This window comes from Ips typographus, linkage group LG1, assembly GCF_016097725.1.
Source record: "Ips typographus isolate SLU linkage group LG1, UJ_Ityp_2.0, whole genome shotgun sequence".
Taxonomy (NCBI): Eukaryota; Metazoa; Arthropoda; class Insecta; order Coleoptera; family Curculionidae; genus Ips; species Ips typographus.
In genome coordinates, this window is record NC_138422.1 from 25,366,264 (window position 1) to 25,394,201 (window position 27,938).

General features: G+C 34.1%; 1 protein-coding gene across 1 annotated transcript; it reads right to left on the bottom strand.

Annotated features, from left to right (window-relative positions):
- Positions 1-695: 695 nt before the first annotated feature.
- LOC145727026 (innexin shaking-B-like) lies at positions 696-27,807 on the bottom strand. The gene is given in 6 exon segments (XM_081976410.1): positions 696-4,250; positions 4,514-4,733; positions 22,479-22,659; positions 25,368-25,501; positions 27,558-27,719; positions 27,721-27,807. Coding segments are annotated over 6 exon segments (1,284 nt in total). The 5' UTR covers positions 27,769-27,807; the 3' UTR covers positions 696-3,711.
- Positions 27,808-27,938: the final 131 nt, after the last annotated feature.

The window sequence follows — 27,938 nt, forward strand, 5'->3', positions numbered from 1 at the left end:
TGTTTTAACGAATGCAAGCAAGCATGTATTCCAATTTTTCTAATCAATGTTTCATTCAAATTCTCTTTGTTTTGTAAAACTATTTCTTTCGCTGTGGAGCTTGCGTCATCTACTGGCAAACACAAAATTGTAGATTTATTGATTTATCTATAAAAATTATTGTTCTGCAGGAAGCTTTGTTTTTGACGATAAACTGTAGAAACCTGAAGATGATCTGCTTTTATTCTTCTTTCTTAAATCACTGCGTGAGGTCAACCCAACAATTTTCTAACGCTAAAAGGGCATCCCATAAATAAAGCACACGTCCTAGCAAAATTACAGAGTGTTTTGTTTTACCAAGAAGGTCTTATATTATCGAAGACCACCTTCCAATTGCTGCGATGTGCGTGCTGGAACATTTTTCAGTACCACATCACCGCAAAAGTACCATTACAATATGAATCTTGACCAATTAGCCCGTCTAGACCATCAGGCATTCGGCCTGGGCGAAATTCCAGCTTTTTTCTTGGATTTCTTTACAAATAACCGTAATTACGACGATTGTACGCCGCTGAATGGGATCTTGATGATTTATTACTACTTGCAAATTGTGATGGGTCGTTAGCGTCCTGTGTGTTGCCAACCAAATGTCATACACACGGTACCTACGGTACCATACCATTACAGACCAAGTAGTAAATTAACGGGATTGAAACTATTTTTAAACACATTTTATTGTCGAACAATACAAGCAATAAGTAATATTATCGTTTAGTTAAACCCTAATTAACAAATAATAGTACAACGTAAACCTAACAAACAAGGAGACAAACTATTTTAAATACAAACACGAAACAATAAAATAAAATGTAAAGCCTTTTATGACTAGGAATGTTGGTTATATTCGAGAAATGGGACTTTTTGAAGTAATCATTTTTCAAAGAAAAAAACAACAATATTTTTTATTTATTGTCATGCACTATCACACCTATTTGTTGAGCGGATTCTCTATCGAAAATTTTATTGAGAATCCATTACAATTTTACGTAAATTTCCATTTGAAACCAGTCAGAAAATTGGCAGTGATTGGTACCAAATATCACAGGCACAACTTCCAAATGATGTCAGTAATTTTTAGATGATTTTGAAGAAAAGATTTATCCTTCAGTTTCCAATAACGGTGCTCTTGTTCATCTTACAAACGTATGGAAAAGTGAAATATTATCCAATGTCAGGTCATTGTAAAATAGCCCAAAACATATTGAAAAGTGCACTAAAATCAATAGTCATAACAACAAAAATATACTTAAAGCGGTAAAACCCTAATGTCCTAAACTTGAGGGTCTTTATTAAGATACATTTAGTACCACATTGCCTTAAATATCCAACAAAAGTCTGCTAAATTTCGAAAAAGGGTTTTAAATTTAAAAATTCTCTGTAGTTTTCAACTAAATATATACCTTTCACATTATTACTTCAGTAGATCAGAGTGATGTAGAACAAAACTTTATAAAGGCACTATTTTTGTAGTTGTCGCATAATTTTTTTTGCTAAAAAAACTGTTTTAAGGGTCAAATGACCAGTCCGATAGTAATTTTAGAAGATGTTAATGACTGTTACTCAAAAAAGCTATATCATACAGTGGACATGACATTAAATCAGGCAAAGTACCTCTTTAAGGTAAACGAAACACAAAATACAATGTTGTTTTTTCTTAACAACTACGGAAAATGGTCGATTTCCGCATGTTTTATTCTAAGAATATTTTTTCTTTATTAACACGTTAACATTAATGAAAATTTTTCAGCTGTGACGTTATTTAAATTTATTTCCATTTTAACATCATTATTATACAAATCAATCGAGAACAGATGCAAAAATCGTGACATGAAAGTCAGTTGTCAGTTGGTTACAAAGTGTCATTTAGACTTCCTAATAAGTAGTCACGTGACCAACTGTCAAGTGACATCAAATCCGTTCCGACACGTGTCATTTATTTATTTTTTTACATTTTTATTCATAGCATTGACTGGTAGTAGGATCGAAACCATTGTAAAACTTAAGTTTTTAAATATAAACTTTTTAAAATGTATTCATTAAAACGAGATTTTTCGTCTTACGTTTCAATATTACTAGTAATTTTACAAAAAGCTTAAAAAGAAAGTTATAGGGAGCCGGGCACCGTCCCCTGTGACGTAGGAAGAGACATTTCAATTTTATAACGTACGTGGAAGTTTCGTAAAAATATCTTTGGGGACTCCTCTTACTATTGTTTGACCATGATGACTTCCTAAACACGAATCACTATAAAATAAACATAAATCATAACTTACAGTTTCAACAATACGTCCATGAATTCCGTCTCACTCAACTCACTATAAACAAAAGAGAGATAGTGCACATGTGCCTTTCTACGTCACTAGTATATGGTGTACCAAATATTACGTTTTTTTGCAGTAATATGGGTCGTTTTTTTAAAAAGGAAAAAATAGGTGTCAAATATTTTTCTGCGTACTTCTAAATACCGTACAATTTTTTTTTGGTTTACGTCTCCATTTGTTCTGTATTAAGGGGTACTCTGTATAGTGATAGTATAAATTTTAACAAAACATGTATTTATACGTAAATTTGAGGTCACCATATTGTTCTGAATGAGAAAAAAAATGATATTTTGCTAAGTTAGGAGAGATTTATAATGGAATTTGAAATTTCATTAACAGATTTTATTTGGTAAGCACGATAATAACGGATTTGATGAACTAAAATGACAATTTTTATAGGTTCAAAGTTATGACAATATTAAGATTTGAGATGATTTTTCAGGCAAAACATTACCCTGTTTAAACGGAGTGAGATAGACAACTGAACATTTTAGAATTAGTAGAAGAAAGTCTGTTTTACTATAATATGTTAAGTTTCAATCAGATCAGTTCATGAGGAGTGAGGCTCCACCATGTTGTTTTGTGTACAAAAACTCAAATATCATTATGGTTCATCTTGACCTGAAACAAACCATTTGCTCAATGGGATTTACCATAAGCATTGAAAAAGATAGCAAGCATAAATTTCAATAGGAACAACTTAGCTTAATTTTATTAGTTGACAGAATTCTACTCTTCTTGCATATATTTATTGAAATACCACTATTAGTCACAACAGCAACTTGTAGTTCTGAATGGAAATAGTTTCTGTATTTTCAGACGTAAAAGAACAATTTTGATAACCTAAGCCTTCCGTTGAGAATTATAATATGACGTCACTATTTTTTCTGGGTCACACTGTATAGTTGAATATATGGTTGTAAAGTAAGCTGTCAGACGTAATATAGGTTCACGTTGGAACGAATAAGCTTAAAAAAAAACCTAACCTGTCGCAGTTTAATTACCCTTTACTAAGAAAACTTGTACATATTTAACAAAATACTTTTAATACATCTGTTAAGGATTTTGTCATTTCTAAAAATATTCATTCAGCAGGAAACTCATAGTAAAATTTTTCAAGCTCATGGTTCCTTTAAGTCTGATTTCATTACCGTTTCACTGTCTTGTCAAGCATACTGATTTGTCTTTTTGTCTGAGAACAGTAGAATAGTAAATTCAGTATTTCACGTCCGTAGCAGCTAAGGCAATTGTTTTGTTATAATCGAAAAAAGTGCTGGTTATATTATTCCATTCGTATCTGAATCCCCATAATCGCACCACCGTTACTGGAATACTAATAGGTAAATAATTGTCACGCCTCTTGTATTTCGCCCTTAAAACCGGGCGAATGATGGAAATCGTGCCGATTCAACTTGTGAGCCAAATCCTGCAAAACGTCCCTAAATATTAACGAGTCCACATTCTCGCCCAACATATAAAACAGGAACCAGTCACCCATTTTGCTTCGTCGCACTATCGTGTCTATCACCTCTTTGCGCACCAGCCGGTACCGCACCCGAAGTAGGTAGACGCGCATCCTGGGCGAGAATATTATGACCACCCTGTAGACGACTGTTAATAGAGTGAGCAATGAGAGGATGATGAACCAGAACCACAGAAATATGTAAATTTTTTCGTTCACTACATTTAAAGGTAAAATGCACAAGGCGTCGTGCTTTTCCTCGTCCCCGGACACGCCGTATTTCCTGAAAGTGCACTTGGTCATCCTGGGGAATATCTGGATCATGGGATCGATACGGTCCTCTTGGTCTGTGTTGATGAAGGCGATCACGTCAAAACCAAACATTAAAAATGCTCCGTCAAAGAATCGGTTCATCAAGAACATTTGCCCTGTTGATAATATTGTATTAGCAACTGATTAATGATCAATATAGAATACAACGTGTCCCAATTTGGTTTAAAACGTATTCAAATTATAAAATCAAAAACCAATTTCCAAAACAAACTCTAATATCAATGAATTGTGAAGTAAAACCACTAAATGACGAAAATAATAACAAAACTAAATTGAAGAACTATTTACTGTTTTTGACAGACATACTAATACGCTTCTCACCATTTTGAGATACACTGTAGATAATAGTAACACTCACCTACAACGTTTATAAGGGCTAAAACTTCGCAGAAATAATACCGATACGCCCACCAATTATGGAATCTCAAATTCTCCCATAAGTAATCGATCATCAGTTTCTTCTTCTGTTTCTTCTCGATGTCGGAACAGACGGCCACGTCGAGGTCCATCATCAGAGCGCAAATTTTGCCACCTTCCCAAGACTTCCACAACCATCTCGGTGTATAGAAGAGAATCGCCTGAAATTACATAATATGTTTTAAAATTTATATTAGAGTTTACAGCATAGAATTATTATCGCTGCATTGCAGTTGAAAATCTGTTGGCTAGGCCAGGGTGGTTGTATTATGCAAAGAACAACATAAATCGTATCTATTACTATGCAGCTGCAGTAAGAACTATTGTTGAGTACAACTAGGAAAATGTCCAAAAGTTAGAAATTAATCGCGATTTTATTATAAAAGCAAAAAATGTAATAAAGTAAAAGAAAACTAGTTCAGGTGCAGGAAATTAAATTGATTAAAACCATACACTGCTTTCCTAAAAAATAATTACCGTCCCGTTCACCTTGGACCACTTTGAAACGTAAACCGATTGTTTCGGTTTGCTTATACTAATCCCGAAATAAAATATTTATGATTTATTTTTTCCCTGGACCAGATGCCTCTGCCGTATTATTATATAAGAAAATCGACGATCTTGGTACTGTTGATTGAGGGATCAGAAGCAGAAATTATTGTTGTTTTAATTACCTTTGTGAGACCAGAATAGTAACAAAAGATTATTACTACTAAAATGTTATGAATGATGTCTACTTTTTCGGTTCTAGGACAAAAACCTTTTTTAAATTATTTCTATTGGTTATTTTTTTGTCAATTCTTCCTCCATTGATCATCCAGCCATCATCGAAGGACAAGTCATTCATTCAATAATTTGTAGTTCAGGAACGAAGCTATTGCCAAAAATCTGATAGAAGAAATAATGTTTGTTTTGTCGTCCTACCAAATTTTCGTTAAATAAAGTATTATTAAGATCAGCCAAACATTTTAATCACTTAATTAAGGTTCCCCTTTGTCATTTTTAGTCTCATAATTAGAAGAGTCGAGGAGAAGATGACATCAAAGCAGAAATGCTTAAGCACCTCTACTCTCATACCGCTGCATAAAAAAGAATTCAGTAAAAAATGCAATATGAACTATAGCACTGATTTCTCATCCAAGCAAGATCATACTCAGGATCCTGTTGCAGAGACTTTTTTTAGAATGGCAAATACCACAAGAACAGGCCGGTTTTGTGAGGGGAAAGGGTACGAGAGACCAGATTATGAATGTGCGGCAAATCATTAAAAAAACAAGAGAATATGGCAAAACTGCATATTTGTGTTTCCTGGATTACAACAAGGCTTTTGATTGTGTCAACTGGAGACGATTTTGGGATGTCCTGTCGCAGATGGGGACTCCGCGGCATCTGATTCTCCTACTAAAAGAACTATATAACAATAACATAACACTAATGAAGGTGGATGGAAGAACTTCTGAACCTTTCAACCTGGAACGTGGTGTACGGCAGGGTTGTGTTCTGTCACCCTTATTGTTTAACGTATATGGAGAATATATTATAAGAAAAGCCTTGGACGGCTGGGAAGGAGGAGTTGTCATAGGTGGCAGAAGGATGGATAATCTCCGCTACGCTGATGACACCACACTTATCGCCAAAGATGAGCAGGCAATGTCGAGTCTTATTGAGCGAGTAGAGGAGTGAGCTTGGAGTTCGGTCTACAACTGAACCGTCAGAAAACGAAACCTATGTTAATAGATCGCACGCACAGCATGGAAGAAATGCCTAATATTAAAAATGTCGAGAACGTGGAGGAAATAACTTATCTAGGTGCCCACATCAGCAGAAATGGCGGATCAAGTCAAGAAATCAGAAGAAGGATATCTCTTGCCAAAACGGCCAAACTCAACAAAATTTGGAAAGATGGGCATATAACAACCACAACAAAATGCAAATTAGTAAACACAGCAGAATCCTGGACCTTAAAAGCCACAGACGGTGATGATGTGGGTCTGGAGAAGACTAGACTTCCCTGGACAGACCGCAAAACTAACGTAACCATACTCGAAGAACTTAACATCCAAGTCAGATTGTCAACTAAAATCAAACAACTGATTCTCAGGTATTTTGGACATGTCAGCAGGAGGAAAGATGACAATCTCGAAAAACTTATGGTCCAAGGGAAGGTAGAGGGAACACGACCTAGAGGACGTTCTCCAAAACAATGGCTGGACCAGGTGAAGCAGTTTACAGGAAAATCTTTCCAAAACAGCAGTAGAAGCACGTCGGATAGAGAAGAATGGAAGGAAACTGCTAAAAACACAACATGAGCCTAACATAGGATCACGACAAGATGGTGCAAGTGCCTATTATGTTCTAGAAATCAGACAATATCAAATTTTTCCTAACCAATGTTTCTGACTATGGTAATGTATATCACTTTGGTATCAAAAAATGAGCAAAAAAAAGTAACTACAGGAGTGTATGGGAAATTGTTTGATTGATTGTTTGGTTGAATGTGGCGCTAATTCATTGTGTTCATTTTGCAATCTGTTATGATTAAAAAATCCGTTTTACAACAAGCACATTTGGTTTTTTTTAATTTCAACATAAATGCAAAGAACAACAATAATAATTAAAAATACGATAAACTTGAATGTAAAATTAAGGCATATACGAGATTTCTAAACAGCTTATTTCCGACACTTTCAAGTGAGTCATATTTTTGGCACCCAACTTTACTTTGACGGAAACTTATCATCAACAGTCAGTTAAAAGCTGATTATAAAAGTGAAAAACCCATTTGAATCGAGATCAACCCGTAACTGTAAATCATCTTGGAGCACAGGCAAGTTCCTTAGCAGTTAATCCAAGAAAACGGGTGTTTAGGCAATAACCCCATATCGTCAGCCGTTGAATGGAGACTAATTATAAACCAACACAAGGAACATGTTTGGAAACACGATATTAACCTAACCCACTGAAGTTTATTTTGAAAATTCGCTGAAATCGTGACAATATATCGGATACTGAGTCAGGTGCACGCACAAGACAAATTTCCCAGATTTCCAGAACCGTCTACTTTAGCTTCCAGGACGTCGTACAGTAATTGAAATTGAGTGGTTAATAAAATTTTCAAAAACACCAACAGATATTGCTTTTGATGTTATAATATGTACATTTTTCCATTGCGTCAGAGAGAAAAAAAAACACGTTTACGATTGAAATCCATAATCGTAAAACGCCCCTAATCAGCCGAGTTTGCAACTATTCTCTAGGAATTTAGAGTACCAGAGCTAAAAATACAAGTTTTACATTTTAGGGACGCTGCTGAATGGCTTTTTAATGTCCTTTTTGATGTTCGCAATCTGTACGTGTGGTTGCCTGCATTTTCAAGATTGCAATATGGCAGAAATTTCGATAAACGTTATTCGAAGCTTAATTGCTAAAGACACCCAAAACAGATAACAAATCTGACTATTAATTTTGCGTTGAACGGTTGGCCACTGGCCAGAAAAGCATTTTAAAATTAACCTTTAAAAAAACAGGAAAAAGCTTTAAAGAAATATTTGGATAGCGATTTTGGTGACAAGTACACGCTTATCTTACAAGTCGGTTCCAGCCAATTCGTTACACACTGAACATGCTGCTGGCGACAACTTAATTTTGACTGCGGTTTTAAAATAGAAGATACGGCCTCATCTTGTTGAATGCGATTAATCGATTGAGACGAAAATATTATTTACAAGAGAACATCACATTGTGTAGGTCACAACTAATTTGCCAAACCGATTTTGCAAATTTATTGATGTTTTTCAGCTATAATTTAGTCTTGACATTACAAGTATTTATTTCCCAAATTGTCTGACTACTTTGACAAATCAACATATAAACAATTTACTCTTATATTACAATTTTAGCCTTTTCCATCAATTGTTTCTCTTTGCATAGCTTTAATATTTCTTTCACAGGTTTTAACATAAAATGACTCTCTTAAATGCGTTTCTTGTCATGTTTGTACATTTTCTACATTATTTTATCGGACGTTTTAAAGTACACCAGACATAAAATCGTTCTGACCATTTGAAACTTAACTTGACCAGGAATAATTGGAAAAAACAGGCAGAACAGTTACATATTTTTCGCAAGGAGTGACTATTCATGTCTTTATCAGGGTGGTGCCCTTAATCGGATACTTTTTGCTAACTCTTTGGAGGTTTACCCGATAAAGTCCAAAAATCCAAAACATCAAACGACAATTCCTATTCGCAACAACCAAATATTTAGTTTAGATTACACCGTAATGGCTGTTTTGTAACTTTTTCAAACTACGGGACCAAAAGACAAATTTTTTGAATACTAGTTTCAACACCAGCACAGCAGAGATAAACACTGGCCATTTTGAAGAAGCACTGGATGAAAGGTGTTTGGTTTCCAAACTCGTATATGAAGTCATGTGCTTTAGGGAAGAAAACCAACCTTTCTGTCAAAGTAAAGGACCAGTAAAGGCCATTTTGGATTTTGAGACCTGATCTGCTGTACATTGCACATTCTGCTTCTTGAATATGGCCATCATTAACTAGCTGTAGTTTTTTTTTAAAACACTAGTATTTTAGTAATGTTGTTTGAAGAACTTGAGACCCGGCATATTCTACTTGTCAGACGGTGTCTGTTCTTGTGATTAAGTTCAACTGTGACTGTAAGAAAATTAAACATTTGTATACAGCAAGGTTCCAGCCGTTTAAAAAACCCAAACCATAAAGAGAGAGTATAGATCAAATAGCACTAGGATAGATTTGCTTGCACTGAGTAAAACATCTTTTCTACGACCCCTACAGAAAATAAAATTTTCCTGCCTTATTTGAGAGACGAAAATATCACTTTTACTAGTGACACACAGAGTAAACTGCTTTTTGCACACGTTGCACTGCTTTTTGCAAAAGTTGCACTTTCCTCCCTAGTTGCGCAAATAACTATTTCACAGCAATACCTTAAACCTTGGGGGTTGTAAGAATTTTACATTTGGCATGATTTTCTTTCTTAAATAACCACATACGATCTCTTTTGCTTCCACTTAACTTTTAAAATTGTAATGTGAAGTTGATACGGCTATAAGTTTCTTCGAGCTAATTTTAGACTGGCGATTAACCTTAACACTCTTCCAGTAACATCTGGCACTCTTTTGGTTTGTAAAGTCAGTGTTGGAACTGTCATTGTCTCAGTTTTTTCTTGTTTTTTTTGTTTCTCACAGGGTCACGGTACCACATATTTGAACAATATCATCTGCACATCTGACTCCAGAAATAAAGTCTTTCAATCCTTTCAAAAATACAAAAAATGACGGTTTTGGTAAAAAGTGCATTTTTGGCAAATTTTTATTTTGCTCCATAAGGGATCCAATGCTCAGCAAAGGGTATATTTATACCAAAGAACATCAAATTAGGTGAAATAACCACTTTGAAACTTTCAAAAATTGAGAAAATTGGATTTTTTGACAAAATTTTTAATTTTTTATTTTGCTCCAAAAAGGTTCCAATGCACAGCAAAGGGCATATTTATACCAAATGACCTCAAAGTAGGTGAAATAATCACAAAAAAAGCAATTTAAAAATTGTCATTTTTCAAAAAATTTGAAAGAATGGAGGGTCACGTCAAAATGTCACTGAAAACAAGAAATAGAGCAGATTTCAGGCTTTCCAAAACTATCCCCCCACGATTCGATTGATTGCACCGTTTGGCCGCTAGAAGGCGTCAAAGTTCCTTCACCATGAAATCACATATTTTTTGACACACGTTGTTTTGACCCTAAATTGCTCCCTTACTTGACAAAATACGTCAAAATATTATAGAAAACAAAAGATAGAGCAGACTTGAAGCTTTTCAAAAATATCCCCCCTCGAGTTGATTGATAACGTAGTTTGGCTGCTAGAGGGCGTCAAAGTTCCTTCACCATAAAATAACATATTTTGTGACACTCGTTGCTTTGACCGTAAATTACTCCCTTATTTGACAAGTTACGTCAAAATGTCATAGAAAACAAGAAATAGAGCAGATTTCAGGCTTTCCAAAACTATCCCCCCATGATTCGATTGATTGCACCGTTTGGCCGCTAGAAGGCGTCAAAGTTCCTTCACCATGAAATCACATATTTTTTGACACACGTTGTTTTGACCCTAAATTGCTCCCTTACTTGACAAGATACGTCAAAATATCATAGAAAACAAAAGATAGAGCAGACTTGAAGCTTTCCAAAAATATCCCCCCTCGAGTTGATTGATAACGTTGTTTGGCTGCTAGAGGGCGTCAAAGTTCCTTCACCATAAAATAACATATTTTGTGACACTCGTTGCTTTGACCCTAAATTACTCCCTTATTTGACAAGTTACGTCAAAATGTCACTGAAAACAAGAAATAGAGCAGATTTCAGGCTTTCCAAAACTATCCCCCATGATTCGATTGATTGCACCGTTTGGCCGCTAGAAGGCGTCAAAGTTCCTTCACCATGAAATCACATATTTTTTGACACACGTTGTTTTGACCCTAAATTGCTCCCTTACTTGACAAGATACGTCAAAATATCATAGAAAACAAAAGATAGAGCAGACTTGAAGCTTTCCAAAAATATCCCCCCTCGAGTTGATTGATAACGTCGTTTGGCTGCTAGAGGGCGTCAAAATTCCTTCACCATAAAATAACATTATTTGTGACACTCGTTGCTTTGACCCTAAATTACTCCCTTACTTGACAAGATAAGTCAAAATATTATAGAAAACAAAAGATAGAGCAGACTTGAAGCTTTCCAAAAATATCCCCCTCGAGTTGATTGATTACGTCGTTTGGCTGCTAGAGGGCGTCAAAGTTCCTTCACCATAAAATAACATATTTTGTGACACTCGTTGCTTTGACCCTAAATTACTCCCTTATTTGACAAGTTACGTCAAAATGTCATAGAAAACAAGAAATAGAGCAGATTTCAGGCTTTCCAAAACTATCCCCCCATGATTCGATTGATTGCACCGTTTGGCCGCTAGAAGGCGTCAAAGTTCCTTCACCATGAAATCACATATTTTTTGACACACGTTGTTTTGACCCTAAATTGCTCCCTTACTTGACAAGATACGTCAAAATATTATAGAAAACAAAAGATAGAGCAGACTTGAAGCTTTCCAAAAATATCCCCCCTCGAGTTGATTGATTACGTCGTTTGGCTGCCAGAGGGCGTCAAAGTTCCTTCACCATAAAATAACATATTTTGTGACACTCGTTGCTTTGACTATAAATTACTACCTTATTTGACAAGTTACGTCAAAATGTCACTGAAAACAAGAAATAGAGCAGATTTCAGGCTTTCCAAAACTATCCCCCCATGATTCGATTGATTGCACCGTTTGGCCGCTAGAAGGCGTCAAAGTTCCTTCACCATGAAATCACATATTTTTTGACACACGTTGTTTTGACCCTAAATTGCTCCCTTACTTGACAAGATACGTCAAAATATTATAGAAAACAAAAGATAGAGCAGACTTGAAGCTTTCCAAAAATATCCCCCCTCGAGTTGATTGATAACGTCGTTTGGCTGCTAGAGGGCGTCAAAGTTCCTTCACCATAAAACAACATATTTTGTGACACTCGTTGCTTTGACCCTAAATTACTACCTTATTTGACAAGTTACGTCAAAATGTCATAGAAAACAAGAAATAGAGCAGATTTCAGGCTTTCCAAAACTATCCCCCCATGATTCGATTGATTGCACCGTTTCGCCGCTAAAAGGCGTCAAAGTTCCTTCACCATGAAATCACATATTTTTTGACACACGTTGTTTTGACCCTAAATTGCTCCCTTACTTGACAAGATACGTCAAAATATTATAGAAAACAAAAGATAGAGCAGACTTGAAGCTTTCCAAAAATATCCCCCCTCGAGTTGATTGATAACGTCGTTTGGCTGCTAGAGGGCGTCAAAGTTCCTTCACCATAAAACAACATATTTTGTGACACTCGTTGCTTTGACCCTAAATTACTCCCTTATTTGACAAGTTACGTATGACTTAGTATTTGGGGCCTTTTTTAAGTACTTTTTAAGGTTCAATATCTCGGTAACGTGAGGAGCTAGAGAGGCGAGTTTTCGCTCATTTTGTAGTATTTTTTACACCTTTTCTAATGGCGGTTTAACGAAATTGTTAGGAGTTCAAATAAAAAAGTTACAACCTTTCAAAAATACAAAAAATGACAGTTTTGGTAAAAAGTGAATTTTTGGCAAATTTTTCTTTTGCTCCATGAGGGTTCCAATGCACAGCAAAGATTATATTCATACCAAAGGACCTCAAATAAGCTGAAATGAGCACTTTAAACTTTTAAAAAATTGGAAAATGCCATTTTTTTGCTCCAAAAGGGTTCCCTATGCACAGCAAAGTTTATAGATTTATACAAAAGAACCTCAAATTCAGAAAAAGCGACAATTAGATCACCAAACGTCGCACCACAGTTAATTGGGTGTTTCTGTTAACCTCCTAAACCCACGATTACCTAAGCAGTTCTTCAAAAGAAAGAGACCAATAGATAGTAAACCAATATTATTTTAAACGCTTAAAAAAATTTGATATTTTATTATATTTATTCAACAATTCATTTTGGTATAAAGATGCAAATATCCAGCATAAAGAAACAATAAATATTCTAAACTTAGTTTCTCAGCTTTATGAAACTTAGTACTTATTGTTGTACCAACTATTTTTTGTGAATTGACAGTACAAACTATCTTTTCAATGCATTGCTTCCTGTTTTGGGTTTAAATCAGAAGAATGAGAGCAGACACATATTGTAGATGTAATAGAGGAGTAATAGCTAAAGTAATTTGTTCCAACTACCACAAAAGCAAACGTACATTACCGCAAACCGGTTTTAAAGAACAAACAAACCTTGCCTTTGCCCCGTCTGACAACTGACATAATGACACTGTAACAACAAGCATTCCAACTAATCCGATCTATTATTAACTGCTTGGCAGTTAAAATCAAATAAATAGTGGATCAAGCTTGCACTACCGAGTGTATCAGAATTCGGAAGCTTGTCCTTTCCCGAACAGAAAAACTATCCAGAATCAACGAACCGTCAAAAACACGAGTTTCTCAATAATTACACCGCAACCTTAATCAATTAAGTTGTAAATAACTCCACCGTGTTTGGGGCCTTGTACGCGTTAATTTAAACAATTTTAATTTATGCAAAGCTTAATTGGGTGAAACTAATAAATCTTAAAAGAGAACGATATAAAACAGAACAGGTAGGTGGTTTTCTGGACGATTTTTTACACCCACCGAAAGGTTTACGATCTCTCACCGATTATAGGACAGAAATAGTGTATGTAGGGTTTTATCCAGATGTGGCGTGGTATTCAGGTACCTTCAGACAACTGATTCCATCGGTTAAATGGAGAATTCAAAAATACTCAATTTCCTAGAACGGTCATTGATCCATGTTTTGGTTGGCCGTCTGCCACTTATTGCTGCACTTTAGGCTCGTGAATTTTAGCGTGTTTCCTGTAAACGCATAGTAGGTAGACTTTTGACAAAAAATCACACCACAATATCTTCAAAATTGATGTATAAAATTTAAAACAATAACACAAAAAATGTATATTTTTCTAATTTTGGCATATAAAGTGACACTTTTCAAAACTGATTACAGTGACAAAACGTTTTACTTTATGTAACTAGTTACATAAAGTATCACTTTCACTTTATGTAACTAATTATGAAAAGTTCATTTCATCACTCCCTGTTTTTATGCATTTCCGTAGAAACATATGGGCGACATCCATCATAACATGTCGTTGTCACTGTTTATACAAGGTACTATGAAAGTGAATATTTGTGTTAAATCACTTTAAAAGATGGTTTTTACCGCTTTTTGGTCAAAATTAGAAAAAATTATGTATGCAACACGTTTCGAAAATGTCTTATTGTGTAACTCATTCAAATTGTAGGACCTCGCTGCGCTCGCCCTACAAACTTTCATTCGTTACACAAAATCGATCTTTTCGTAACTGGTTACATAAATAGCTATTTTGAAATCCTCAAATTTCTATCCAATGACATAAAGTGGTGTCAAAATTTGAACTACCAGAAACACAGCTTGAAAGGACAGTCATGGACAAAAGTCAAAGTAAAACCCACTTGGAGAGAGAAAATGACTATTTTAAGAACATTTTTGGAATCTTCATTAAATTTCGTATCTAACAGACTAAAAAAACACTACAAAATTTGGTTCAGTCAGGAAAAAAAGCGGTGTCAAAGTTTGAAGTGCCCGAAACACTGTTTGAAAGGACAGTCAGGGAGAAAATCGTCTGTAAAACCCACTTGGAGTGAGAAAATTACTGTTTTAGGAACATTTTTGGTATCTTCATTAAATTTACTATCCAACGACATAAAAAAGAACTACAAAATCAGGTAAAGTAAAGGAGGAAAGTGGTGTTAAAATTTAAACTGCCAGGAACACAGTTTGAAAGAACAGTTCGGGACAAAGTCGCCTATAAAACCCATTTGGAGTGAGAAAATGATTATTTTAAGCCCATTTTTGGAATCCTCATTAAATTTCCTATCATATAGACTAAAAAAACACTATAAAATTTGGTTCAGTCATGAAAAAAAGCGGTGTCAAAGTTTGAAGTGCCAGAAACACTGTTTGAAAGGAGATTCAGGGAGAAAATCGCCTGTTAAACCCACTTGGAGTGATAAAATTACTGTTTCAAGAACATTTTTGGAATCCTCATTAAATTTCCTATCTAATAGATTAAAAAAACACTACAAAATTTGGTTCAGTCAGGAAAAAAAGCGGTGTCAAAATTTGAAGTGCCAGAAACACTGTTTGAAAGGACAGTCAGGGAGAATATCGCCTGTAAAACCCACTTGGAGTGAGGAAATTACTGTTTTAAGCACATTTTTGGACCCCTCATTAAATTTCCTATGTAATAGACTAAAAAACCTTGAAAAAAACACCACAAAATTTGGTCCAGTCAGGAAAAAAGCGGTGTCAAAGTTTGAAGTGCCAGAAACACTGTTTGAACTGACAGAGGGAGAAAATCGCCTGTAAAACCCACTTGGAGTGAGAAAATTACTGTTTTAGGAACATTTTTGGAATCCTCATTAAATTTCCTATCTAACAGACTAAAAAAACACTACAAAATTTTGTTCAGTCAGGAAAAAAAGCGGTGTCAAAGTTTGAAGTTCCAGAAACACTGTTTGAAAGGACAGTCAAGGAGAAAATCGTCTGTAAAACCCACTTGTAGTGAGAAAATTACTGTTTTAGGAACATTTTTGGAATCCTCATTAAATTTCCTATATAATAGACTAAAAAAACACTGCAAAATTTGGTTCAGTCAGGGAAAAAAGCGGTGTCAAAATTTGAAGTGCCAGAAACACTGTTTGAAAGGACAGTCAGTGAGAAAATCGCCTGTAAAACCCACTTGTAGTGAGAAAATGATTGTTTTAAGTCCGTTTTTGGAATCTTTACTAAATTTCCTATCTAAGGACATGACATACCTCCCAATTAAGAGTGTAAGGTCAGTTTGGGAAACTATCTAACATAGAGGCTTGCGGAAAAAATTACAACTAAAATGGCAACACATCTAAAATATTTTTGTAATAACAACGCTGCCACATCTACAAGTAATCGGTGACAACAACAGATTTTGTTCGGCAACCCTAATAACTGGTAACATTTTTCGATTCTGCTACTTAGACTTGACAATCTTTGTTCTGAAAAGTGTAGCAAACAATTTTTGTGAGGACAAAACGGTTTGCTGGCTCCCAAAGAAGTCCGCAAGCAAATACAAAATTTTTTTATAGATTGGAGAAGCAAAAGATTGATAAAGAAAGACGTAGAAAAAGTACAGTATTCTGCTAGCATGTAATAACTATCACTCCCTCTATGTATTTACAAACTTCAAACTACATCCTCACTGAATATAGATATTTCTTTTAATTAAACTAATTCTGGTAATAACCTAAACCAGTTTACTAAAGTGGATTTAGTAAAAAAACCGACAGTAATTTATTAGATTGGTGTGTAAAAGGCAAAAAGACGATCTGCTTCGAATGCGTTTCTTTTATTCGTATTGAATTGGCTTATTGGGGTAGAATTGAAAACACATTAAGGGTGGAACTATTGTATAAAGCAAAAACTGCATTAATACCCGCAAAAAGTAGTTTTTTTCCAAATAACTAGTTAATTACTTAAAATATATCAAATGCTTTTTCCTGAACAACTTACTTGAAAAAATAGACAAAAGCTAACCCACTGATAATACTTGTACACTTTCTTCTCCTTTTCATCGTGAGTGGTTCGAATTCCAGGAAGGTACATTTTGGCGTAAGGTTCCTGCTTATTAACTGAGACAGTGAACGTCGAATGGATCCAGCAAAAAGTGTTAAAAACATCCTCGGGAATCTCCTTGGTGTGGATGCAATCGATGGGATTGCCCACGTACTGACGTGTGGTCACAATCAAAGAAAAAGCAATCAAAATTGACACCGTAATGGAATAATGCAACCTAAAAACTGGCGAATCTATGTGGATATTGCTGACCCTCAAGAGAGACTTTAACCCTCTGAAGATATCCAACATTTTGGATTAAGGCAGTTTCGGAATAGTTCGTTCGATCGCTCGGGCATAATGGCCAGGTAGTACTATTTCGGTCACGTGTTTCGATCCTTGCGTCTACACATATTTAGTCGAAACACTAGTTTGAGGCACTTTAAGGACGGGTCGTTCCAAGGCATTCTATTCTGGAGGAATCCGAAGAAGCGGTTAATTGGTTCATCAGTTTTTTGGTGGAAAGTGCCGAAGAGTTTGCTTTCGGTCGTTCGGTGCCGTGCGTTGTGATCTAAATTTAGATTTCAGTTTTTAAACAAGTTGCTGTCCTAGATTCCGGATGGGATTTCTACGTTTTTCGTCGAGTTTTGGCAGATTAAACAATTGCAGAGGAACTGGGTCAGGATTGCCTAACGCAGATGCTTTGCCGATACTTTGTATCTTAAAAGACGCTACTCTTTGCCTCACTCCCGTGTTTCTTTACCACAATATTAACGACTTCTTAAATGAAATATTGTTGTGTATTGGCTTTTAATATTTTAATATTTAAGTTACTAAATTTTGAAATTAACTAAGATTTCTTTACTTGGATAAGTTTACTAGTGGACTAAATGGTATTGTGTTGAAAATCTGAACGAGCTTCAAGAAATACAAACAAGACATCATTACATTTAGTCCGCTACCTGATTTCAAAAGATTGAGCGAAAAATATAACTCAAAAGAATTTTAGTACTTATTCGTTGTTGCAATGTTATTAAAAAGTAGGTTTAATAGTATATTTTATAATTATTGTGTTGAGTAGGTTATTACCTCAGGCAAGTAAAAATTTTAAAAAAAGTTATTTGAGGGTGGTAATAACCCCATTCCACATGTATTATACAAAGTATAATAGTATTATTATTTTGAACTTTATTGGAAGAATTTATCACTTTGGCAATATTGTGAACCCATTTTAAACCAAATTTTACGGTTTAACGGTTTTTAAGTTTCAAGAAACATCTAGAAAACAGAACAAAGTACAAATGGGAATCACAAACAAGAAACTGATAGTTTAGACAATTTATGACATTCAATCGTTACAACGTTTTCTGTAAAGACTCACCACATTAAATTTGAAATTCAAAAAAATCTTTAAAATCAGTAGATAATCTCAAAAAAATTCTCATTTATCACATATTATATGCATAACTTTTGTATTGATAATGTATTGAATGCATTATAAATGAATTTATTTCAAACAAATAATATTGCAATTTTTATTGCAGTAGTTCAGTAATTAAGTAAATCAGAATATTATCTTAGATCCAAGTTGATTAGAAAAGTGAAATTTTAATCCAGAAATAGAATAATGTCAAATTATACTCTTTTTTAGCAAAATTGTTCCTACAATTCCTATACTAAGCTTCGTTTAAAATATTCAAAACCTCAAACCCTAATTGTCTTCTGATTAAATGTTGCTAATCATCCTTCATTGAGTCCATCTGGTACAAACAACGATGTGCCTACAACGTGATTGTAATATCTTACACAAATCAAAACATTTCTTGAACTTTTGTTTATTTTTCTAAACAGATTCAAAGCATCAGCAAAGAGAAACTTGTTAGACCAGGCATTTCATTTTATTGTTACACACGAGTATATTATTGTTGTAATAACAATAACAAAACCAGTTGTGCACCTCAAAATATTTTTTTCATAATATTTAAAACTGCCACAACCAAAACAAAGAAACCCAAACCTCAAAAACGCGTCGAAACTGTCAGAAACCCGTCAACTTTCCACTCAAACAAGCACATTTTCGGCGGTACCGTAACTCAAATCGAGCGATCGACGGTACCATTCAATACGTGATCGGCACGTGCCGATTATGGTAGTTAGCAGACGAATTCTCCTAATCGGCTTGCCGTCACGACGCCTGTACCGACGCCGTTTCTTTGATGAGTCGGACTGGTCCGAGCGATGTTTTGCCGAAGGTATTTTTGGATTTGGAGAGGTGAGAATCAGACATGGACCGATGTTGCCAGAACCGAACTTTATGTTTTTTTTTTTTGAGAAATCACATTGCAATTAGTAAATAGACTGATTTATCTGGTTTATTTAGTAAATTTGAATGCAAACCAAACAAAAACTTACACAAAACATTTTGTTTTTTTCTTCTAGATAATAATCTGGATTTTTTGCAATAATTTGCAAAAAAGATAAAAACAGTAAACAGTTATTATTATATTAAAATAAGTTTTGAATGAACTTTCTATTTAGTATATTTTCATTCTCGTTGTCCAGTAATAAAAGAGAATGTAGATGTTTGCAACTTTTCCAAAACAATACCTTTTTTAAAACCGAAATCTACGAAGGCGTAGAAGGGAAACGACATTTTTTTTCTTAAATTCCGACTTCGAACTCTGAATTTAGTTAAATTCTGACTTTGAACTCGGATTTTAGTTAAATTCCGACTTTGAACTCGGAATTTAGTTAAATTTCGATTTTGTACACGAAATTTAGTTAAATTCTGACTTTGAACTCGGAATTTAGTTAAATTTCGACTTTAAACTCTGAATTTAGTTAAATTTCTATTAAATCCCGACTTCAAACTCGGAATTTAATTAAATTCCGACTTAGAACTCAGAATTTACATTGTCACATTGCAAAAGCTCTTCAAACCAAATTAGACAAAATTTTTCAGTTTGGCAACATTGCAAACATTCTTCGAAGAAAATTAGTAAAATTTGTTAACTTTGGCAACATTGCAAACACATTTCAAAGAAATTAGTCGGACTTGTCAGCTTGGTTACATTACAAACACTCTTCGAACCAAAATTGTAGAATTTGTTAGTTTGATAACATTGCAAAGACACTTTAGAACCAAATTACCAAATTTTGTCAGTTAGGCAACATTGCAAACAGTCTTCGATCTAAATTAGGAGAGTTTGTTAATTTGGCAACATTGCAAGTAAACACACTTCAAAGAAATCAGTTGAACTTGTCAGTTTGGACAGATTGGTAACACTCTTCAAACCAAAATTGTAGAATTTGTCAGTTTGATAACATTGCATATACTCTTCAAACCAAATTAGTAAAATCAGTCAGTTTGGCCATATTGCAAACACTCTTTGATCTTAATTAGTAGAATTTGTTAATTTGTCAACATTGCAAAAACACTCTTCGAGCCAAAATAGTAGAATTTGTCAGTTTAACAACATTGCAACTAAATTCCGAGTTCGAAGTCGGAATTTAAGAAAAATAACGTCTGTGGCCCTTCTACTCCTTCGTAGAAATCTGTTGGGTATAAATAAAAAACATACAAATATATTCTCACTGAACAAATTTTCCGGTTTCTTGAAACATTGCTGAAATATTGCTGAAATTGCGGCTTGTAGAAGAGACTTAATTACCGTTATGTGGATAACGTGGAAAATTGGATCATTCATCTCGTAGAGATGGAAAAACTCCAGGAAAAAAGTTCATTTGAATTAAATCATCATTGTCATTATATTAGAAACTATATTAAACTCTCTACATATCCACAAGAATGAGAATTACAAATTTGTTTCAAGAAGAAAGACTAGTCAAGAGGAACAAAGTGTAAACTTTTTCACAATATGATAATGAATGATTAGTGTTCATTGCACACCTGAAATGGGTTGTTTCTAATAAAAAAAAAATAAGGATCGAAAGATATATTTCCTAATTCAGCAGCATTTCCATTCAAACTGATCCTGAAAAAACTATTTACACTAAATTGGTATCACCAAACCTGTAACAAGTCACATTATTGATCTAGTTAGACTAAGACGAGTTAAATTAGTATTTTATAAATTTACTTTTTATTTGTAAAACCATGTTTTAGTCAACATTTTTGTTAACTAACCGTCGTATGAATCAAAGGTTCAGGTTTAGGTTAAATGCTACATATCACAGTCAAGTTTTACACAATCTGTCACAATCAAAGTACCATTTAACTTTAAAATACTTTTAATCTGACGGTTAAACAATATTTGAATCACCAAAAGTTTGTAAATCTAATAACATCAACGAAAATAGTTCAAAATCACTCATTTCAAATCTTTCCAGAAAACTTGCCAAAAAATTCTATCTTGCGTTTACATCTTCATTACATTCGAGAGTTGTTGTTGAGTTGTTCAACATCATTGACGTAAATTGATTATTTCGGTCATTTTCCTGTAAAATATGACTTTGAAATTCAGCCGAATGAAATACACAATATTCTTCAAGAACTGGACATTGTTTCTCCATCAAAAGATGTAAAGTTGTAAAGTGTTGGCAAAACATGTTATGCATGAATGAGACAGTAACTTGACACTGAACTGAACACAACACCATTAATTATGAGGGTCTACAAATCTTTTTACACATTTACCAGCTTTGTAAAGATTTTTTATGGACCTGAACAATTTTTATACAAAAGCTATCAACGCACAATCGCGTATACAAACAGGTAGCTTTACACTACCTACCAAAATGGTGTTTTTCACTCTAAACTACCAGAGTCGTAAGTAAACTAGAGAAAAATATCAAACGTAAGTTTTTTTTGATGGCAAAAATGAAAATGACAAGTAGAGAAGAATTGTCAAAATTTGCTTTTTATTGTCAAAAATACAATTTTTTCAGTGTCAGAAGATAAGAAGCTCTTTTTCAACAGTCAAAGATACGACTCAAAATAAGTACAGAGAAGTCAAATTCTTGACTTTAGAACGTCAAAAATAGTTTATGTCCGTTTACCCAACATTGACTAAGTTGAGTTTAAGGACAGCTTAGATAGATTTAGTTTAGACTGTTATTTTGCATCTGATCTGTCACATTTAAACTTCAATTCAGCTTAAGTTGTACTTAAAATCGACTTGGAAGTGTCGGAGAAATAGAGTTGAAAATGCAAGATCTATTTTGATAGAGATGTGCAACGTATTCTCATATGTTGTGATCAGAATGTTCAGTCACTAAATAAGAAAAAAAAATTATAATAAAATGAAAAATTCGTAGGCGTTAGGAGATAACGTTTTTTTGGTTTACACTATAAATATTTTTAGACAAATTGTCCGTTAGCTAAAACGTTCTCCTTTTTTATAAACAGCACTTTAAAAACAAATACACAAAAGTCCAGTTCGGTTCCAAAATAACCGCGTTTACACCTTTAAAATTTATTACTCACCGGAAATGCGAACGTAAACCTTCTCAAAACACAACCGCTACCGAAGAACTTTTAAGATAAAAATACTAGCGTTTGAAGACCCGATGACACGCCTTTAACTGCACCGATATTTACGTACGCACACCAAAATAAATGGAAACATTTAAACAATTTATCTAAAATTAATTTACCTGGAAGAATAAGACGAAAGCCACCCATTGGTAATAGCGCACCTGTCTGATGGGACGATTGCCTGTGAAGAGGATCCCCGGGTAATGATCCTGGTCGGAAATCAATCTGGCTCTAGCCTCTACCACAGTGAAGGTCGAATGGATCCAGCAAAATGTGTTGAGAACGTCTTCAGGGATGTCTCTAAGTAATTTAAAAAAACTGACTTAAAACTACAGGTGTGGTAAATGTGCAAACCTACCAGATATTAAACAGATGTAAAACAGAGTATCATTCAGAACGCTATCTATTAACACAAATACTGATGATTAATTGCTTATGCCAACTGTACAAGGCAAAAAAATGATTGAAGTTGCGGAAACTAGTAAAACCATCAACATGATGCGGATTTGCAAAATTTCAGCCCTTATGAAGCCTCTGGGCAAGCTAATAATGTCCGAGGACTCAAATGTGTCAAACTTGAGGAGCGTGATTGGATTGATGTTTTTGAGTTAGCATCAATACAAAAGGGTCAACTTTTAACAACTTTCTAAGGTAAGTTTTGCTCCATTCATTTTTCTTTTAAGAAAGATATGGACCTCAGTAGAAAACAGTGGAACAAGAGCACACCATTGATTGCGGCAATGGAGACTGGCGGTTTACTTAGAGTATTTGGAGATCAACATGATGCGGTAAAATATCCACTGAAAAGACATTCAGCCAAATTACAACCAATTGGATTGAGTTGGAAAATGAGTCTAAAACATATTGTCATAGAGCTCCCCAAAAGTTAAAGAGAATTATGTATGCAATTTCAACAACCACTGTACTTTTTTCCAAAAACATCAGATTATTCTGAAAAGGCTAAACATATTTGAAAAATGGTGGAATCAAGTTTGTAACGTTAACCTGATTAATGAAAAACAAAAATAATAGATACTGCTCTCATAAAAGGAAAGGGTGGAAAATAGAAACAACATGGCCTTGCTATCCCAAACACCGGTCAAACTAATGTCTTGGCATTAGAGAGGTTATATACAGGGTGTCCAATAATGGATGGTGCAAAAACTACTACCTACCGAACTATTTAAAGCAGCCCTGAACAAAGTCATCATATCCAAGATGATCGCCAATATTCGGAACGAATAGGTACTTGAAAAAGAAGAAGCAGAAGCCAAATTAAGGAACATATATTCTCCAAAGAGCACAATATTTACACAAGCAATAGGAAGAGTAAACTAAGAGTCAATGAAAGAGGAAAATTAGCAGTGGGAGGAGGACAGAGTTTAGCAAACGTTGAGCTTAACAGATATTGATATTACACTTGAGATATTAATACCGGATTGTAAAATCATTAAGGAATTAGGTTACAGATTATTTTTTGCTTCATACATGTTGGAAATAAGTTTGTGACAGCTGCTGCCATCGATAATAATTCGCGGCCTATAAAAACGCCTCTAACCGACTCCATAAATATGAAAATGAGTCAAATCATTATTAATAAATATGATTGCAAAACAATGGTCGTAAATAATAAAAGTGACTCTCCTTGTCCGTGTCACATTGCTACATAAATGTCGATCGGAAAAACAGAATTATTGTTTCACTGTCCTCCAGAGGTTAAAACAAAATTATTAATAATTAACGTTGGCGGACAATAGGAGGAGATCCAGACACAAAACGCAATTTTGCTCTTCAACAAGACGTAAATCAAATTGGATTGTAAAATGGCGGGGCAGTTACGTCTTTTCCATAATTCTATTTGTGTATAATGTCGGTCGTCGGAAATTAAGCAAAATGAGTTACGAGCGATAAATTTTAGTGGGGCAATTAATCCAGTTTGATTGCTGCAATTTAAATACTTTCCAGGCACCAGAAGGTGGAAATCCACACTTTGTGGAAAAGTTTCAAATTTATCAACAGGTGCCTATAAAAAAAAGCGAACGTTCGGTATTGGCCATCTATTTTAGTGAAACCGAACTAAAAGTATAAGTGGAAAGGTGAGTTGGTTATTTCTGTATAACACTGTTCTATTGTCTCGTAATAGTGCTGGCTAGCCACGCTAGGTGTCACTTATACACTATCTAGAATCTAGATGTATTGGGTGTCACAAATTTGTGTGTAAGTAACTCAAAAACGGTAAGAGTCTTTTTGGGTTATATTGACATTTTTCTGGTTACGGTCATATGATATGGTTTATTTTGCGCAAAGTTTTTTACTTGAAATTTGGCCTAAAAAGACTACTTTTTTTGTAATGTACCGATTTTACAAAAATGTCAATTTAGTGTCCCAAATTTACATTTACATTCATAGCTGTGGATAGTTAATGAAATGTGCTATCCAACGGTATAATAATATGGTTTGGCTTCTGCAGAGCTTCAAACATGAATAATAGGACATTAGCCATCTTCTTCTTCTTCAAGTTCCGAATAATAACCATAATCCTGGTTATGATGACTTTCTTCTCGGCTGCTGCTTTTTTATTTTTAAACCATGATATTCTTCTTCTTCCTGGTGGTCTTTTGCATGCCATAAACTTTTCCTTGGAGGACGGACTGAAGCTTTCTTCTTTTGATGATGTTCATTACGTCCAAGTGCTTTTGCATTCTTTCCATCATCCTTGTAAAGCCACATTTCGAAGGCTTTGAATTTTCTTTATGTTGCCCTCCTGCATTATTTACAAGTTTCCCCACATTTTGCTTTTTGAACTTTCCTGTAACTTCTCTCACATTGAACTCATCGAATCTGCTTTTCAAAACCTAATTAGCCATGTGTAGTATGTAAAGGACTTTAGCCATGTATACACAAATTCATTTAATCCTGCATAACTTTCTTATTTAATAAATAAGATCGTTTATTTTCCAAGTTTTGATAGCCCAACAGTATAACTGTACATAATTGAATATACTTACCGTGTGTGTATGCAATCTATGGGATTGCCCACATATTGCCGGGTAGTGACTAGCACTGTAAAAGTCATCAGAATCACTACTGTAGCCTTGGTGTGCAATCGGAATATGATCGAGTCAAGGGTGATAGTGCTTCCCTAGAAAACAAAATACAAAATAATGAACTTAATGAAAAATAGAAAATATAACGTGAACTCATTAAAAACAGCCCCAACAGATTTAAGGTATTAAAATTAATATTTTTTTTAAATCAGTAAACATTTTAATCATTTGAATAAAAAATTTATGGTAAAGTGTCCTTTTCAAATTATATAATTTATATTTACACTTTTTTTAAAAAAAATAGACATTCTACACACACTAGAGTACAATTTTTCAGAAAATTTTATTCTTCTAAGCATCAGTTTTGCGTTGTTTGTTATTCTTAATTGTTTTCGCTATTTTATACTTAGAAGAAGTTTAATCGAGGACAAGTTCAAACGAAGACAGTTCACAGAAAGTTTTAGATGTGAGATAAGAAATAAAACAAAAATTTTAAAAAAATTTGACATCAAAAAAGAAAGATTTTTCATAATTTAATTATAACAACTACAATATTTTCTTATCATACTTCCTAATGTTTTTCCACGTTTTTGGATTCAATACTGCAGCGTTTTGAACTAATTTTCCACCAGTTTTGAGGCTCAAATTGAACCATACTGACAGAAATTTTAAGTGACTGAATATTCATTTAAAACCACTTTCAAAGTTAGTTTACACTAAATCGCGCTTTTTAAATTTTCATTAGATATGAAATCACTTTAAGCTAAACATTAAGCGACCTTGGCGGTTTTTTTCTTAATTAAATCACAATATGCAGCGAATTTTGAGTTTTAAATATTTATATAAAAAAATCGTCGATAACGTTTTTAAGTAAAAATAGAGCAAAAATGCTCGTTTTAAGCCGATTTGTTAGTGTTTGAAATATGAAACTATCCAACTGCGGCTCGCAATCAGACGTCTCTGAGCTTATTACTTATTATAGATTGACACACAGGAAAATAAACTCGAATCCGACTAGTTTCTAGTCCATAAGTCAAATAAACTTCCCCTTTGATCAATCGATGGTAATAATCTGAACGTTAAATCTCCTAATAATAATACATAGCTTAGAAATTTAAAGCAAAAAATTCCTTTTGGTTCGTGTTCAGAGCACATCCTGTATAGTCTGGTGCACTAAACCGTGTGTCGTAATAAAAACAGTAATTGTAAATATAATTACGTTTTGGAATAGCCGCCGATAAATCCCAACCATGTTTATTTATGTATTCTGGCCGAAATTAACAATTGAAATGTTAAAGGCGCCTTGTTTGTTTGTGTAAAATTTGGCATAACCTTTGCAAATTAAGGCATTTACGTGATTCTTCAATGATTAAAATTGTTTATCCACGACCAGTATATTCTGAAGGATTTAATACTTAAGGAGGATTAAAGGCCTTTTAACACACTAGTGTATTAAATTCTTAAAAACACTATGCTTACCTGCAAAATCTTGTCGAAATAAATTTGACAAATTTAATACTTTCACACTTATTTTCTTTAATTGAACAGTTTTGTGGCTTCGATTTTATTTTAGTATTTTATTTTGAATTATTTTCTTTATTGACATTAACAATTTTGTGTCAAAAACAAACTTGTCATTTTGACCAGCATTTGGATTGGGATTTTATCATCCTTTTAACAGACTTGTTTTTGATTTTAGCAGAAAATTACAAAATACGAATCTTGTAAATTTTTAAAGTTTATTTCTAGATAATTTATTTGACAGAGTGTCCGACTTCCCTTTACTCCCCACGGTGTAAAAGTGCCATTTTCATCCCTCAAATGAGGGAGAAAAGATTTATTTTCTATAAGGGTTGTAGAAAATACTTTTTGGGCCAACAATTTAAACGAGACGTACGTTTATTACTTTACTGAAACCTCGTTTTAAAGATCAAACCACTTGGTAGAAAACTATAATTTAATTTAAACGGTTCACAATTTAAAAGTGGCAATATTTTGTTGTAAAACCCTTTCGTGGGAGCAAAAGCTGCAATTTCCTCCCTAACGCAATTAATTATTCATCATCAATTACCACTTTAAAGACAAATTTTTCTTCAAGAAGCTTTTGAAAATTGCTAATAGAATATGGTATAGACTTTTGCAATAACAAACCTGGGTCATAGTATAAAAACTCCTCAGCAAATCCATCATTCGCAACCCTTCCTCACTAGAACGACGTCTCCTGATTGGTAAAGTAAAGTTCTGACGGCGTTTCCTTCCTTTCGTCCTCAGGGACGTTTGGTGAAACGGATAAGTTTTGTAAAACGGTTTTTTTTCCAAATGGCGACGTAGGACTGCAATGTTCCGTTTTGACTCTACCCATTTGGGAGATCTGAATAAGCAGAGTCGCATTATTTGCAGATCAGGAGCCAAGACCTAAAAAGGTGATTATTGTTAAGTATTTTTCAGCCCAACATTGATAGTCAATGTAGAACATTATAATTATTTAGTTTGTATTCTAAAAGTAAACTGTAACGGAAATCCTATACAGTT